General features: G+C 37.4%; 1 protein-coding gene across 1 annotated transcript in view; it reads right to left on the bottom strand.

The window, feature by feature from the left end:
• The window catches only part of LOC100893899 (kinesin-like protein KIF13A), a 74,299-nt gene that overhangs the window by 42,428 nt on the left and 14,708 nt on the right, over positions 1-17,163 (bottom strand). Inside the window, 3 exon segments of the mRNA XM_030974397.1 lie at positions 5,915-6,002; positions 6,689-6,872; positions 7,616-7,708. Of these exon segments, the coding sequence (XP_030830257.1) occupies positions 5,915-6,002; positions 6,689-6,872; positions 7,616-7,708 (365 nt within the window).

Raw genomic sequence — 17,163 nt, 5'->3', positions numbered from 1 at the left:
AAGTGCCATGTACATCTGTTCTTTGTTGCCTGTAATCAATAATTGTTGGTCAATGATTAAAGCTCCATGAAGAATTTCTATTCAAACTTGTTGCTGCTTCACTCTAAACATACTCTACATGTATGTGCATGATGATTTAGAGTCATTTTCTGTTTGGGATGTTGAGTGATTTCGTGTCAGGAATGGAAGGAAACCGATCACTTTGAGTCCAAACTAAAGTGCATGTACATCTGTATATTCCCCGGAAGTGCAATCAATCTACATGTTCATGTATATACTTGGCTAAAAGTCTTAAAAAATCCCATGTCTATAGCCCAAGAGACCAGCATCCCACTAAATTGAACATCCAACAAGGCCAGCATTTTTCCATCTTCCTGTCTTGTATTTCTTTGATTTTGTAAGTTTCATGCGTTGTCAGGCTCTTTTGAAACTTCCTTCTTGTCTATGTTTTTTTCACATTTTTGTTTGTGTAGTCAGTCTCATGGGTTGTCTGATTACCAGGATGACCCCCAAGTTTTCAATGCAGAGCCTAAATATTGGCTAAGCTCTAGGCCTACTATTACAAATAATACTCAATGAAAAGCTTTTTACTCCCAGATTTCAAAATTTGAAGTACATGTAGGTAAGCTGTATACTATCTTGAAGGGAAAAAACAAAAAACAAACAACAACAGTAAAACCTGCCTTACATTGTTAATCTTCTTAGAAAGTACAAACTTATTAGTCAATTCTAAGTAATTAGTTCTAAGGGGGAGTCCCCATTTCCCTCCCTGCCCCTTTAGTTCTCAGCACTTCCAACTCTCTTTTAATAATAATACTGCAATGTGACATTGATTCCATTCATGAGTGACTTCTTAAGTACTGGTATTATCTATAATAAAAAAGTAAAACCCTTCTCTCTGCAGGAGCATGCATAATCCCTTGTTCAGTATTTCATCCATGAGAGAATTGAAGAGGCAGCATACTTATTACATTATCATAATTGGATGATGTCTGATGAAAGGCACCATGTGAATGGAGACTGGCATCATCTGAGACTGGCATCATCGGAGACTGGTGCGGTGCTCAAGAAAGTTGATCCCATGTTCCATTATTATTCTTCCATCTTGATTGCAAACATTTCTGTTTGTCTTGAGGCATGTCGATTACAAGAGGTGGGAGTATATTGATAACATACTGCATTTCTCACTTGTGTTTTTAACTTGCTGTACATGTTTTGTAGGTGTCACAAATCCAACTTACTCTGTTCTCTTCTCTCTCTCTCCCTTCTTCTTTCCTCTCCTCTGTTCTTTTCTCTCCTATCTCCTCTCCCTCTGCTCCCCTTCTCTCCTCCCTCCTCCCCTCCGTCCCCCTCCCTCCCTTCCTCTTCTCCCTTCTTCTTTCCTCTCCTCCATCCCCCTCCCTCCCTTCCTCTTCTCCCTCCCCTCTTTTACCTCTCTACCCTCTCTCTTCACCTCTTTCCTCACCTCTCTCCCAAACTCCTTTCCCACTCAACCCCTCTGTTCTTTATATTTTCTGTACTACTTTGTAAAAGATCCTTTTTTCAAGGTAATTGTCTTGGCACACATTTTCTAGCTCTCTCTCTTAATGCCTTTCTTCATATGCTACATCTCTTGGTCTTTGTCTATTCAAATTTCTGCTCCCTTTGAACTCTGTTTCTTGATAAGGTCAAAGCTTACTGTACTAGAATTATCCACCCCCCCCCCTAGAAAAAAACATAATAAAGAAAGAACATTTAAGAAAACTGTAAGAGCTCACCTTTATGATCAACCATGCATCACTTATCACTTCATATTTTAGACAGATAATAGACACACAATCAAATTATAATCTACCTCAAATTAATTAATCATTTTTTCCCAGATCATTACAGGCAGTTTCAACAAGTTACTCCAAGTTGATATTTTTAATTACATAATTTACTAAATGATAAGGGAATTTGTTTTTGAGGGTAACTTAATTTTCTTAATCTTTCAATTACCGTACCCTATTTCTTTCTTCTTTCTTTCTGAACTTCTGCTCACCCTCGTGTACTGTTTCTCCCCCATCTTAAGATAGTTTTTTTTTCCTTGATGACTCATCTTTTTAATCTCTTTTTCCGATGTAAGAGAAAAGACAAATTTAAAGAAATTTTAATCCAAAATTAGGTCAAGAAAGAGGCAGAAACATAAAGAAAGATAGACCTGCTTGTCCAGCAAATTTTACATTACTTTTATTTAATAAAAACTGAAAAATATTCATGTTTGTCAGTCAAACCTGATGGTTCTTCTTGCAATCCGTATAGATCTTTTGAAATGTGCTGACCTTTCCCTCAAAGAAACCAGGATTCATTAGTTTTCCTATGAACATACAGCAATCATTCGCACTGTCTGTCACACAAATACTGTCGCTCAATCAAGAAATAACCCTCTCCATCAAAGAACTGCATTGTATATTGGCAATGTTTCACAAGAATACTCAGAATACCTACAGAATACCCCTATCACACAAGTAACCCTAACCCTGACCCTACCCCTAACCGTTACCATCCTAACCATACCCCTAACTATTACCCTGACCATAACCCTAACCATAACCCTTATACAATTTATTGATAAATCTTCAGTATTCTACAGTTAGCTGAATATTCATACATGTAGAAAATACATGTGTGCACTACTTACAATCTCCAATTTAATGTCTTTCAAGACTTTAGCCCTCTAGAACATGGAGCACAGTGGAACAATGCTACAGAGGACAGTTACTGCTCCTATGGGATTAAATGGAGGTATTCAGACAGCATGCTAATGAGGTCAAGAGACCCAAAACTGGAAAACCTGTCTGCCAGAAAATTATGCACCCCATAGGAGCATTGGTTTGGAAAGAAGAGATAAACTGCTTGAGAAGTTTCGCAAGATTATACTTTTCATTATTTAATCTTCTTGAAAGTAATCAGGCCCATCTCAAGCTCCTCAGAGATACAGTGGATAATATACAACGGATAGTCAACCTGTTTGAAACGTCAAGCCACTCCTACCACCCATCCTCTCCACCGGCTCTATAGTTCTCCTTAGAACTATAAGCTATCAAGACTACCAACAGTTCTTTTCAGGACTACACACACTCAAGAAAGAAAGATGACAGAGAGTTCTTTTCAGGACTTCCCAATCCTCCCCTCTCTCACATGGTGCAACCGCAAGCCTACTGTATATATTTCCTATGAGATCCAACAGAGGTATTCAGATGGGAGGTTTAGGTAAAGGTTGTAAATTTCTCAGAAGATACTCAAGAATAATTTATGGTGAGAACAGGGTTCCTGCCAGAGTGGTTAAACATGTACATATGTATGTCTCCCGTGAGACCGAATGGAGGCATTCAGACAGCATGCTAATGAGGTCACAAGACTCTAACTAGAAACCTGTCTGCAAGGAAAGTTATGCCCCTCATAAGAGCAATTAGAGCATTGCATAAAAAAGAGGACTTTTCATATTACTTGAACTTCGTTGGTTCAACCTTGGCTTTCTAAACAATGGCACATGGTACAAACATGGATGAATTGGGATAGTCATATTACTTATAAGATAAAAAATAAAGTGGAGATTCAACATTCTCCGTGAAACAGTATGTGTTCACATGTGCAGCAGAACCACCACTGTATCGCACGACAAGAATAATTTTAGTGTGAAAAATCCTATGGTGGTTGATTATGTCTACTGTGAGATCGGATTGAAGTACTCAGACACCATGATAATAGGTAAAGAGATCCAAACTTGTTCACAAGAGCAATTTCAAGTATGAACAAGGCTACCATGGTTAATCTCCTGTGAGATCTGTTTTAGATATTCAGTCAGTATCCAATGAAGTAAAAAGATCCAAAATTGTCCCCAAGCAAAATTTTAAGTGTGAACAAAGCTACCATGGCTGATCTCTTGTGAGATCGGATCTAGGTATTCAGACAGCATGCTAATAAGGTATTAAAAGAGATCCAAACTTGTCCCTAAGAACAATTCTAGTGTGAACAAGGCTACTGCGGATGGAATAATGGAGGTATTCAGACAGCATGCTAATAAGGTATTAAAAGAGATCCAAACTAGTCCCTAAGAACAATTCTAAGTGTGAACAAGGCTACTGCGGTTGATTATGTCTCCTATGGGATTAGATGGAGGTATTCAGATGGCATGCTAATGAGGTAAAGAGATCTCAACTAGAATCTTGTCTCCATAGAAAATCATCTATCCTGTCCCATGACAGGAATAGAGGGTGACAGGAGGTTGACAGGCAAAGATAAAAACTTCAATAAAGTCTTAAAGGCATTGTTTGACAATGTTTCCAGTTTTACATATCTGAGATGCATGGCCCTACGTGTAATCAGTGTCTGTGATATACTATAGTGGAATATTGAAGCCCTAAATAGAAAATTGCGCTTCAAAATGATCATGAAGTGCCTCAAACAAGTGAAAGTCTTAGTTTGAGTGACCGGTTTTACCTTACTCATTTTCCCCAATAGACTGTGGTGTTATTAAAACCGTCCGGGAAAATGTTTTTTGAAATTTTGAATTCCAATCATAAATATCTTGATAATCAGACAGGCGGTGGGCTTTTAAAAGTCATGGGATTCCTGACTGCCCTAAAGGTTTATAATTATGATGGCAGCATGAGCTAAATCCAGGATTTTGTTTCAGAATCTGAGGCAATGTTACAGAGTCACTTTAAAGGCACCAGTTTATGATAGATGACAAATACCACAGTAGGGAGTAATGATCGTTTTCATCTCGTCATAACCAGCCTCACAACAGTTGCTTATTTAAAAGTCAATAAGCATCTTCAACTGAGATAATAGAGAGAAAGAAAATAAGAAATAATCTATAACATACCAGGTGAAATAATTTGATTTTCACCTGTTCAAATAAGCACCCACATTAGTTGAAGCATTCATATCAGACTTTACTGCCGTAAGAGACAAAAACATTTTTCCTGCAATACTTGACAGTTATCAGCACGAAGGCCTGGTCAGACCTCAATGATAATGATAACGATAACAATAACGATAAATTGTTTCCCAATTGCTTTCCCATCCTTCATGTGGAAAACAAATTTTAAAACGTTGCTGTAGGTCAGACCTCAACAATAATGCTGCCGAGTCTCTCTCAATTATTTCATTGTCTCATTGCGATCACTTGGCCACTATTGTTTTAAAGACAGACCTCAACAATCATATTTGTGGGCAGATAATTCCATTTCTTCAATGCTATTTCTGTGGCAGAGGACAAATGAAGGCATTGTTCTTAATATTTGATGGAAAAGAACCAAAGATTTCATTGTTGCGAAAATCAGTAATGTCTGACCACATCTATTGTTTATATACATGTTGTTTTCTGTGCAATGTGCATAAATAGTTTTATCATTAGTGTTGTTGGTGGAGGTCTAACCAGGCCTTGAGTGTGTACAGCATACATGCCAACATTTGAAAATCAGAAATCTGTACAAATTATGCTATTTAAAAAAAAAAGAGGAACAATCCTAACTCTCCTATTCAATACTACAGACAAATTTATACAGGAAGAGGAACACCTGCATTAAAATGATAATTATCTTCTCCCAAAAAGAGGAATGTTCCTCTTTAATCTGAACAGTTGGCATGCATGGTACAGGATTGAGGACTACATGAAACTGTTGTACATGTACATGTACAAGAAGAAGATGCCATATCAATAACATCAATAATTATTTGTACTACATGTATGCTGTATGGCTTCATATACATGTATAAGTAAAATATAACCGCGCTACAAAATGACAAAGTAGCCCCCAAAATAAAAAAAATCTATCAATGTTTGATAGTAAAGGAGAAAAATTGTAATATATGCCACAACTTAAATTAACATTACCGGTAAGCATCAGTTACAATTGAAAAAATATGTATGTGCAATACCAACCTCGAATGAAGAGACAGCCAGGGTTGATAAGCCATCCACATATGGACCATAAATCTTGTGTTCCCTCACTTTCAGACTCTGCTTATTCCTGGAGAATACAACACATGGGGAAGGAGAAAAGAAGGTAGAACCATGAAAATTTACATGAAATTGAGACTTTCAGAAGTCATATTAGACGATTTAGATACAGATCTTATTTCTTCACAGGGAGAAATATGTCTCTTGCTTTTGGGTAGAATGGATGCTTGCAAGAGATTTCACTGAGGGCAATATGTGAAATTCAAGCCACTTTCTGGCCAGTTCAAGGAAACTTTTGGGCAAGCTCTAGTCCCACATGTAGTGATTGCATGAGCCCTGACCAGTCCTTGAACACAGTATCGGCCCAATTTCTAAAGGGAATTAATAACCTGGAATGACTCTGCCTCCCTTTGCTTACCATATTCTGAGCTAAAAAAGTGTTATTATAGAGGTGCTGTGGTCTAGTGGATAAGTCGTCGGACTGTGGATCACAGAATCCGCAGTTCGAGTCCCGCCACAGCACTAATGTCCTTTGGCAAGACATTAATCTACATTTGCCACTCTCCACCCAGGTATTAAATGGGTACCAGTAGGAAGGAATTCCTTGAATGCTGTGAGCGCCGAAATCGGTAGCCTAGCAGAGCCGAGGTAATATTGAAGCAGCGAGAGCACCTAGCTTGGTGGATTTGTGCGCTATTTAAGTATTCAATATTATTCTTATCATTATTATTATTTGAACCTCTCTCATTTTCTTACCCTTTTGGATCGATCAAGTCTCTGACTTTCTCATTGTAGATTTCCATGTAGGAGACTTCCACCTTGAAGGAGAGTGTGTCTTCGTTGGCATCCTTAGCCATCCTCTCAAACAGGGTATCACAGAGGCGAGGGATTATCCCCTTCTTGTCGTCTGTACCCATCATGGTGTAAGATTTACCTGATCCTGGAGGAAAAAGGGGAGGGGAGGGGGTACAAGATGGATTAAAGATATGGTTAGACTTCACATGTCAAACGTGTTACATGATGCTTTAAAGGCAGTAAGTCCCTTTTGCAGACTTGTGCAAACTCCATAAAACTTTGTGAATATTTGAATAATATCCTTCAAGATGTCATGTATGGAAGTTTACAGTCAGAGCTTCTTTGTAAGAAATGAACATCTAGCGCTTGTTTGATATTTCCGCAGAGGGAACTACTCTCAAATCAACAGATATGATAGTCAAATTAATTTTAACTACAAATGGTTTTTTAGTGTAAAAAAGTTAGTAGTGATTTAAATCAGTCAAAATAAGCATTAAAGTAGTCACCCAAAGAACCAAAATTTGTTTAGGGCCCGTAGTAATCTTCTCTCAAAAATGTTAATTTTGAGATCAAGATTTGCTGCCTTCAGCGGTCCTCCGTAGAGCGTCAAGATTCGTGAGGTCAAATGCGAGACAGAGCTAGCCACAAAATTGCATTTTACGCCTTTCCATGATATACATGTATAATATTTTTCAGTAATATATCTGTGTTTTTCAAGAGATTTCTTTCCATCCATATATAATTTGTCCATAATTATCAGTGTTTGTGAATTTTCTTTGGGTGACTTCAAATACTTAAAGATGTTCAGTTACATGTATAGTATCATTCAATCAAAATGATCCTTATCATTATAGTAGTGATCACTAAATGTAATATTTTGCTTTTTACCTGTTTGTCCATATGCAAAAATGCATGCGTTGTAGCCTTCGAATGCATTGTCTAAGAGATCCCTACCCAGGCAGTCAAACACCTTCAGCTGACCTATAATGAAAGAGAGAGAGAGAGAGAGAGAGAGAGAACGATTAGTCATGGTCAAGGTTACAGAAAATATGCAACTGTTGTTCCTTGATTGGCCAAGCAGAGGGTGAGGCCCTGAGCTACATTCTTTTGTACTTTAAATAATGCACTGTTTCTTCCCCTTCTTTTGTACTTTTCTGCATTAAAAAAAGAAATATTTTGATGCTTTTATTTGTGTTATCGTGTGTACATTTTTCGTACGGGAACATGTACATGGTGATTTTGTTTCCTTGTTAGACTGGAAGTCCCTAAGTATATGAACACTACAAGTACATTGTATCTCAAGGGTATACAAAAAATAGAATTCCCAAGGGTTCATATAACTGAAATAACGAGAATTATAAACAAACATATAGCTAAAAGAGACAACAAAAAAAGATGTATGAAATCATGAAAGAAGACATGTATAACTAACGATTTGTTGAAGAGTCTGAAAACCTCAAGGCCTGAATGAGAATTGATCTCCAATAATATGCATACCGGTAGACACTGTTCATATCAATGCATTTATCACTCCCATATGTGACAGGGTTCAAGGGAAATAAGCTGGGATCAATCATAGCTAACACCTTTGAAATGTGTTTAGACAGCTACTCAAGAGGCGCTGGAATATCAATGATCAATTTTCACAGAAATTTTAGTTACAATTTAAGTTTCAATTTGGATATAAAAATTGTGTTTTTAAATTCTATCAGGACTGGTTTTTATGAAAGACAGGGAAATAATATGTTAGGGGAGGCATGAAATTGTGCTAAACAAACTTAAAAACAGCATTTTCATGTAAATCAGTTTTAAAATAAGTAGAATAATCAATGTATTCTACAGTATGCATCTACAGCAAAATATTTATAAGGAGCCATTTTCTTGTTACAAACAAGTATCATTAGATGATTGAGGGGTATTGATATGTTTTTCAAATGAAGATGAGATGCCAAACACACATTACATTACATGTACATGTATGTGTACAGTGTATATATTTTCTATTACTCCAAAACCAGGCTTGCAAGTTTGATTTTCATATGTGATGTGATGACTAACTCCCCATCTTAGCCAGTGAGCACAAACAGAAATTACAATTATAGCAGCCTGTTGCATATTTAATGGTCTATTCTGCCATCTAAACTCCCAGAATATCACCCTATCCACAGACTTATAAGAAAAAAAGGGGACAGTGGATTGATCATGCACTGAGTCATAATCAGAGTGTGTCACAGCTAGACACAGCTAGCTAGCTCTGCAAGGTCATATGCAGGAATACTATCCTTTGCCCCTCTAAAAAGAAAAGGGTTTCCATGGCAACTTGGCATTGGGAGATGCATTGATTTACAATGCAATGTCTGGTACTGCTGGACTGGATGATAAATATGAAATTGAACAGATGCTGCTAGATCTCTCACTTCTGTGTAACTCTGGTGTATTTAAAGCTGGGTTGATAAACAGTATCATTCTCAAGCTTTACTACACCTCTTCAATACTCCTTTTTTTTTTTTGGGGGGGGGGGGGACAAACTACATGTGTACATGTACATTGTACATGCCTATACAACATTTGGACATGCATTTTCAAGACAACTACATGTAAAATATTTATAACATATCTGCAAATGTGCACTGTACATGTAGGTCAACATGTGTGTATGTGTACAATATATCTAGATGCCTACTCATTTGAAATTGATGAAGAATTTAATTACAGCAGGGTACACTGTATATGTTTACGAACTATTAAAAGGTATTAATTGCCCTGCCTTCCTTTGGGAACCTCATAATTAATGCCTGCAATGACATTGACCTTTCTAATTACCCTTAACACACCCAAACAAAAAAATGCAAGTCAAGTGTGCAAATTAGATGTGGTACATGTAAAAGGACAAGGGAAATTCTGGTAATTGTGCAAGAGAGGCAGTTTTACCACTTGCCAATCATAGAGAGAGCTGTGGTATATCGGTAAAGGCTCTTGACTCTAAAAAAAAAGGTCCTGGATTCAATTCTTGTTAGCTGCTTACATCCTTGGACAAAGTATTTCCGATGTATTGAATAGGTATCTGGTAATATTAATCGCAACAGGAGATTATTCTTGAGAAGAAAAAAGGAAAACACCAAGGTTGTATTGTACCAAATCAACATTATACAAATATTGCATGCTTCTGCATTCTACAGAACAAAAAAATATAAACCAATTTACTCAGAATTTCAAAAGTGATGTTATATTTCACGTACACCCCGTAGTTTGAAAGACATGTACTGTAATTTGGCAAGAGCGATACTTAATTTGGGGGTGTTCAGTCTCTTGGATGTCTATGACTTATGGTCATAAATACAAGCTTACATACCCACCATCATGGCCACTGTCAAAGCCACGTATCTTGAAATTGCTGGATGTATTTGCAGCTACAATGTATGAGTAGACTGCACATTATTATGCAAACAAAAATACAGGAAACTCCTTGGACATTGACTCCTCTAAGTTTATACATTCAACTAAAATAGAATTCTATCAACCTTGACTTGTATTGTAAAGTTTTCTGTCATGGAGACCAAATATCCACACAGACAGTTCGTGCCAATCAAAACCTTGCAGAAAATAGGTGACATTTCTCACACTCAATCAAGTGCCTTCATCATACAACTCCCACACAACATACTGTATCAAAGCAAATGCTACTGTGCTGTGACATGGTCGCTCAAATGACAAAAACAGTTGATACAGTCGTAGGCTTAAATCAAAACAGTTGTTAAAAAAAAATCCTTCAATGCTCATACTCTTGATGATTATGTGAAGTCGGTGAGAAGTGGTGAACAGTTAAAGTCATAATGGAAAACACAGTTACTTTGCTGTGTAGATTTTTATTATTATTATGCAATTCATAATTTTTAAGTTCATAATGTACATTAAGGATGGTCCATATTTCTCTGTAAAGAAATGGGGAGGGGGACTAAATATTTGAAAACTGTTTAAGTCCATGATTTATAGGTACATGTACATGTATATGTACATGTAGTATGCCTGACATGAATAAATTACAGCACCTCAGTCATGGGGAGGTGGCGTACATGTATGTTACCTAGAGTACACAGTATTATTTAAACCCTGAAGAATATATCCTTTCAATCTACAAATCTCTGTTGTTTAACTACTGGATCATGACCAGAATATGATTACTGTACAATTTGATAACAGCCTCCTATCATCCCTACCATGACCATGAAAACTCCCTCAAAATCAATCAATATTTACACAATGTAGACAGCAATGATCGCAGTTTAAAGCTTCACTAAACAACTCAATCTGGACAGATTCAGAAACCTAATACACCTCTTATCATGAATCATAGGCCCTGAACAATGAGGGCTAATTAGATAAATAATTGGAGAATGATGATTCATTACAAATTCACAATCACGATCAGTGTGCCCTCAAAAGTATTGATTTTCAACACTTTGTAATACTTGTTTGTTTTAAAGATAAAGACCAGTTATGGTCATGCGATTGCATTGTGAAAGAAACGTTGTGGAATCGATCAGAAAAGGTTGATCATCTAGCATATAAGTATTGGTGTGTACCGCAAGGTTCTGGAATCATCAAAATGATAAGAAATTTGGACAAGTCTTCGTAAAGTTACAAGCACTGTACACAGGAAGATGTACATGGGACTATATACGCACACGTGCCCGACACGTGCGTTTATCTCTCACAGTCCAATAGATAAATTAATTTACCAAATATATCAATTAGTAGGCGGTTTCCCGGCAAATTTTTTATCATCATGTATTAGTTAAAAAACATATTCTTTCACATGATTGGTAATAAAGAGCTTCCATTTCATTTTTTGAAATTGGGGCGTTTCCAATACTGGTCTTTACCTTTAAGTCTCATTGGTAGAGAGAGAAGGTTTGAAAAAGGGAGTGAGAGATACATCAAGTGAGTAAGAAAGTGAAGAAAGTGGGGAGCAGAGTGAGAGAAAGGGCAAGAGACAGAGAGGGAGGGGAAGAGAGAGAAGGGGGTATGGCCACTATGGGGGGGGGGGGGGGGGGGGGGGGGACATGCCTTGTAAAAAATATACAAATGTTCTGTTAAGGCCTGTACATAACCTTCAGTGTATAACCTCTGTAAGTTCAGGGATTGGTTAATTAGATCAGCTTCACTGTACACCGCAAGTGTAGTGCTTTCCAGCCATTAATTGTAAATAACATACTGTACCAACTAAATTGACAAATTCCATCGCAATTTAAAAACCAGGAAAAAGAAAAGGGGTTGCATGAATCTTCATGAAGAGCAGGAAGGGAGAATCTATAAAAAAAAATTCATCATCAACTGCTTCAATTATAAACATATTCTGTGTACTTTTTTACTATCATGATGCTGATCAATCAATCACATTTTTTATCCAAGGGCATTCGCCGGTCGCGTGCATCTGAGCACAATAAAACAAATAATATAAAAATGAAAATCAATAGTTCACCACTTTTTCTGATTGATCACAGAATTTCATTTTGGTAGTTGCACTAGAAAGGTCATGCAGAGATAAATGAAATGATATGAAATCATATATGATCGAGGGAAGAAATATTTCAGTCCTACATGTGTGCACAGATATGTACACTGTATGAACAGTGTTGTCATTGCAAATGTCTCCTTTCTGTTGGCATTTACACGATGTACATGTAAAGACACGAGACTTGGTATTTAGGGGTTCAGTCACCCCCCCCCCCCCACCCACCTAAAACAGAGGGTAAAATGAGAGGAAAGAATTGAGCATTTAACAAATCTGAGAAGAAATGATGCCTCTCAATTAAAAACAATATTTACTAAATTTAAACACAAAGGCATCTTTCAATTATATAATCCTTATGTTTTTGTTTTTTAAGTCAAAATAATTAAATGCTTTAAAAAAAATTGTGAGTTATTCATTTTTTATAAATGCAAATGTTTGTCCCCTAAAATATCACATTGATTCTTTCTCTTTCTCTTTTTCACTCTTTCTCTCTTCCTTTCCTTTCTTCTCATTTTTTTCTGTTTGTACAGTATGTTTGTTTTTTACTAATCGAAAATGAATATAATTATAACTGAATATAAACATTTAGATGCCTGCCCCCTCCCATATTTTCTCTCTGTATCACTCTAAATCAAATAAACAGTGGGCACACTGATATTCAGTGAGATGTTACATATTCCATTAACATACTTCCCATTTGAATCAGTTCAATATTTGGAAACATAACTCTCCAATATTACGAAAGCTTATTCCGAATACCATAAATATTTGCCTTTTGTATCCAGCCAATATTGGAAGGCATTGCATAGATATTGATTGAACCGTGTCAGAAGCAATCTGGACAAACCTGTCCTCGTGGCATATGGGAGCTTCTCCATTAGACCGAATCAGAGCCATACATACACAGAGTTTGGCCAACTTGCTTTCAGTTGGTCACACAACATGGTTTATACTATTTTTGTTTTGTGCTTGCCCATCAGAGCAGACAGCAGTAATTGCCAAATTGTGCCCGACTACATGTAAAATAGAGTTGGCCACTCTCTTAAACTGGAAATCCAAAATTTGCTCCAGTAGGCAGGCGTGTCTGCACTATCTCGAGATTGCCAAATATCCAGCTATTTGAATTATCCCGATCGCAAACTATCCAGCTAATTTGCGTCTTCATTAGACCGAAGTAGCAAATTAGCTGGATAGTTGGTCGGGATAATATCCCAAGATATCTCGGTCTAGTTTGCGTTTTTCCGTGTTTACTAGCTGTACTAGCGCGGCGCTGAGCGGTATAGATCGCATGTGCGCGGAAAACCGGAAATCGTTGTGCATGATGGGATCGGGATATTTGTCTCCGTACTTCGGTCTAATGAAGACGGTCGCAAACTATCCCGCTAGTTGGGAAATAGTGGGATATTTTGCAAACTAGACTAAGATATCTTGGGATATTATACCGACCAACTATCCAGCTAATTTGCTACTTCGGTCTAATGAAGACGCAATAAGCTGGATAGTTTGCGATCAGGATAGTTCAAATAGCTGGATATTTGGCAATCTTGAGATAGTGAAGACGGGCCTAGTGACAAACTGACAATAGTTATCAAAAGTATAGGGTTAGCGTACAGGTTGCGATGGGGTCTTAGAGATAAGGATTGGGTTTAGGGTTAGGTATGATGTTCAATCCTGGGTTGAAGTTACATGTACAATGTACGTAGGAGCTATAAAGTTAGTATAGGAAACTGAGCGCAAAGCAACTTTTAGTGGGATTATGTGTTGTACAACCAGTAGACCAACCAGCGATCAAAGTCAGAGTTTGAAGTCCTCTGTCTCTCAGCCAGACAAAATTAACGCAAATTCTGTTGGCTTGAGGAATCAGTTTGAAATGTCACAGTCTGAGTGAATCTTCATCGGCAAATTAGCACGCTAACTGGCTAAACAGCAGTTCATTTCATGAACAAACCTTAGCTTGATTGGGTAATTAACTTTGGCTAATACTGTAAGCGCATCACTGAAATAGATGGCTTGTTTATGTCTTTGAGCTGCAAATTAGCAGGAGCTATTTTTGATCAGGCTAATTTTCCCTGGATCAGAATTAGCCCGATATTTTGAATACTCGGGGCTCATGGAAACAAGCCTTACCAGACAGACATATGGGCTGACTCTTCCCAGGAGGGTTTATTTTTGTGTTTATGCCATGCGTTAAGGCCAGGCCCATTTATAAAAACAAACAAAAACTCAGATTGCAACTTCAGTCATCAAACCAAGCAATGAAAGGTATGTTTGTGAGCAGTATTTATTACAATAAAAGAAATGAATGTAAGGTTTGAAGAATAAAAAAACTCCCACTGTTTTATAAGCAATTATTAAAGATGTTTCCTTTTCCTTCAAATTAATGTCAAATCTTCCCCGCTTTTATAGTCTACTTGACTGATCTGTCCGAGTGGGGTACATGTACATGTAAATAAAATCCATCATTAGCTTAATATAGCAATTTATGTACTGTATGTCAACATCTAAGGAAGAAAGCGCATGGAATGTTGAATGCATGCTTGGCCTTTACTTTTCTATTGCTTTCTTAAAGGATGTATTCATCTTTGTTCCAATTTTCTGGCTGTTTTTCTCATCTAACAGTCTCATTTCTTCATCAATGTCTCTTCAGACTGATAAAAAACATTAAGGCGTGTTCAAAGTGTTCTCTCTCTCTCTCTCTCTGTCAACATCTACTGAAGAAAGCCCATGAATGTTGTATTCCTGCTTGGCCTTGACCTACTGTATCTACATGTACATGTATATTGCTTCCTTAAAGGATGTTTTCATCTTTGTTCCAATTTTCTGCCTGTTTTTCTCACCCCAGTTTACATTTCTTCATTAATGTCTCTTCAGACTTATAAAAAACATTAAGGTTTGTTCAAAGTGTTCTCTCTCTCTCTCTCTCTCTCTCTACTTCAACATCTACAAAAGAAAGCACATGTAAGGTTGTATTCATGCTTTTGACTAATCTATTGCTTTCTCAAAGGATGTATTCATCTTTCTACCAATTTTCTGCCTGTTTTTCTCATCTCAGTTAGATTTTTGTCATCAATTTCTTTTCAAACTAATAACAAACTTTGAGGCATTTTCAAACTTCTCTCTCTCTCTCTTTCTCTGCATCAACATCTACTGAAGAAAGCCCATGAATGTTGTATTCATGCTTCGGCTTGAGTCCTTGACTTATCTATTGCTTTCTCAAAGGATATATTCATCTTTGTTCCAATTTTCTGGCTGTTTTTCTCATCTAACAGTTTCATTTCTTCATCAATGTCTCTTCAGACTGATAAAAAACATTAATGCGTGTTTTCTCTCTCTCTCTCTCTCTCTGTCTCTCTACATCAACATATATATTGAAGAAAGCCCATGTAATGTTGTACTCATGCTTGGCCTTGACTTTTCTACTGCTATCTCGAAGGATGTATTCATCTTTGTTCAAATTTTCTGCCTGTCCTTCTCATCTCGGTTTCCTTTCTTCATCAATATCTCTTAGGACTGATTACAAACACTAAGGCTTGTTCAAAGGTTCACTCTCACTTCCATTCTCTATATTATTGACTTCCTGCATGTACATACATGTACACGTATTAATGTCTTTAGTTTTGCCCTGTCTCCGTCTAGCTACTGTACACATTTTTCAGCCCCCCCCCCCCCCCCCCCGTTTCTTTCTTTCTTTCACACACTCTCTCTCTCTCTCTCTGTGACTCACTACATTTTACATTTCAGTGGATCAGTTTTGCAAAAGAACTTATCCTTTCTCTCTCTCTCTCTCTCTCTGTCTGCTTTCCACATTACTGTCTGTCTCCTACTGTGTATAACTATCTCTGAAAGAGCAATCATGCTGCTGTGACAACATGTGTTCGCAGCAACCATTTGAAGCTGTGAGATATGGATGGATCAATGTTTGGTCACCATCTGAAATGCTTTGACAGCCATTTATTCCACGCAGAAAAAAATTTGTGCAATGTTCAGTATGCAGGCATGAATTCTTTAATTAACCACAGCTTTCATGCAAAGTGCTGGTAGTCTAGAATACATCTTCATGAAAATGTAGCATGTACAGACCTATACATAACTTGATTTTATTGTTAATGTATACAACAGGAGTATGTGAGCGAAAAGTTTCCTCTCCTTTCTCTGTTCTCTCTACCCCTAAAAAAGTCCCCTATCCATTCTATCCTTCCTAGTCCCTACCCATCTTCCATCCTTCCTCCCCTCTTCCCTCCCCTCTCGTCTAATCTTCTTCCTCCCTCCCTCCACATCCCCCTCCCTCTCTGGCCTCCCTCTCCCTCTCTTTCCCACTCCCTCCCTCCTTCCCTCGATCTCTTTCTCCTCTCTCATTCCAAATTCTCTTTTTACCTTTAATTCAATCTCACACTATCACACACTGTACAAGCATACATTCTCCTTAACATTCATCCAATTAAGATAGAGATAACTCCTGAAACAAAAACACTTTTCCTAATGCAAGTATCATTTTCGTAAATTTTCAATTAGTATTTCAATCTAAACATCATAATACTAAATCTTGAGATGATTGTGCACTCATCTTTGCTCCATAAACAAGGATAAACACTGGGCCGTACAACCATAAACATGATGAAGACTGGTAATCCAGCACGCTGAAAGCTGGCAGGCACAGACAGATCTACGGGAGTTCCCGAAAGAGGATGGTAATTTGTCCAGCTTAATTACGTAGCGGATGACAGGTGCTCACAATTCAATCTGTCTCCAATTGAACGATAGTTCACATGTGATAGAGCAAACCATGACAGCAAATAAAAACTACTTCACATGTAAATCAGAGTAAAAAGTACATTTCTGTTCACCAGAGCTACAATGTATTTAAGGATTTGGTGATTTGTAAAAGCAATTTTCTCACAGCCTTTTCACACACAGCTGAAAT

Source organism: Strongylocentrotus purpuratus, unplaced genomic scaffold (genome assembly GCF_000002235.5).
Source record: "Strongylocentrotus purpuratus isolate Spur 01 unplaced genomic scaffold, Spur_5.0 spur5_scaffold_7, whole genome shotgun sequence".
Taxonomy (NCBI): Eukaryota; Metazoa; Echinodermata; class Echinoidea; order Camarodonta; family Strongylocentrotidae; genus Strongylocentrotus; species Strongylocentrotus purpuratus.
The sequence above is the reverse complement of the archived record's forward strand: the minus strand, read 5'-3'. Positions and strand labels throughout refer to the sequence as shown.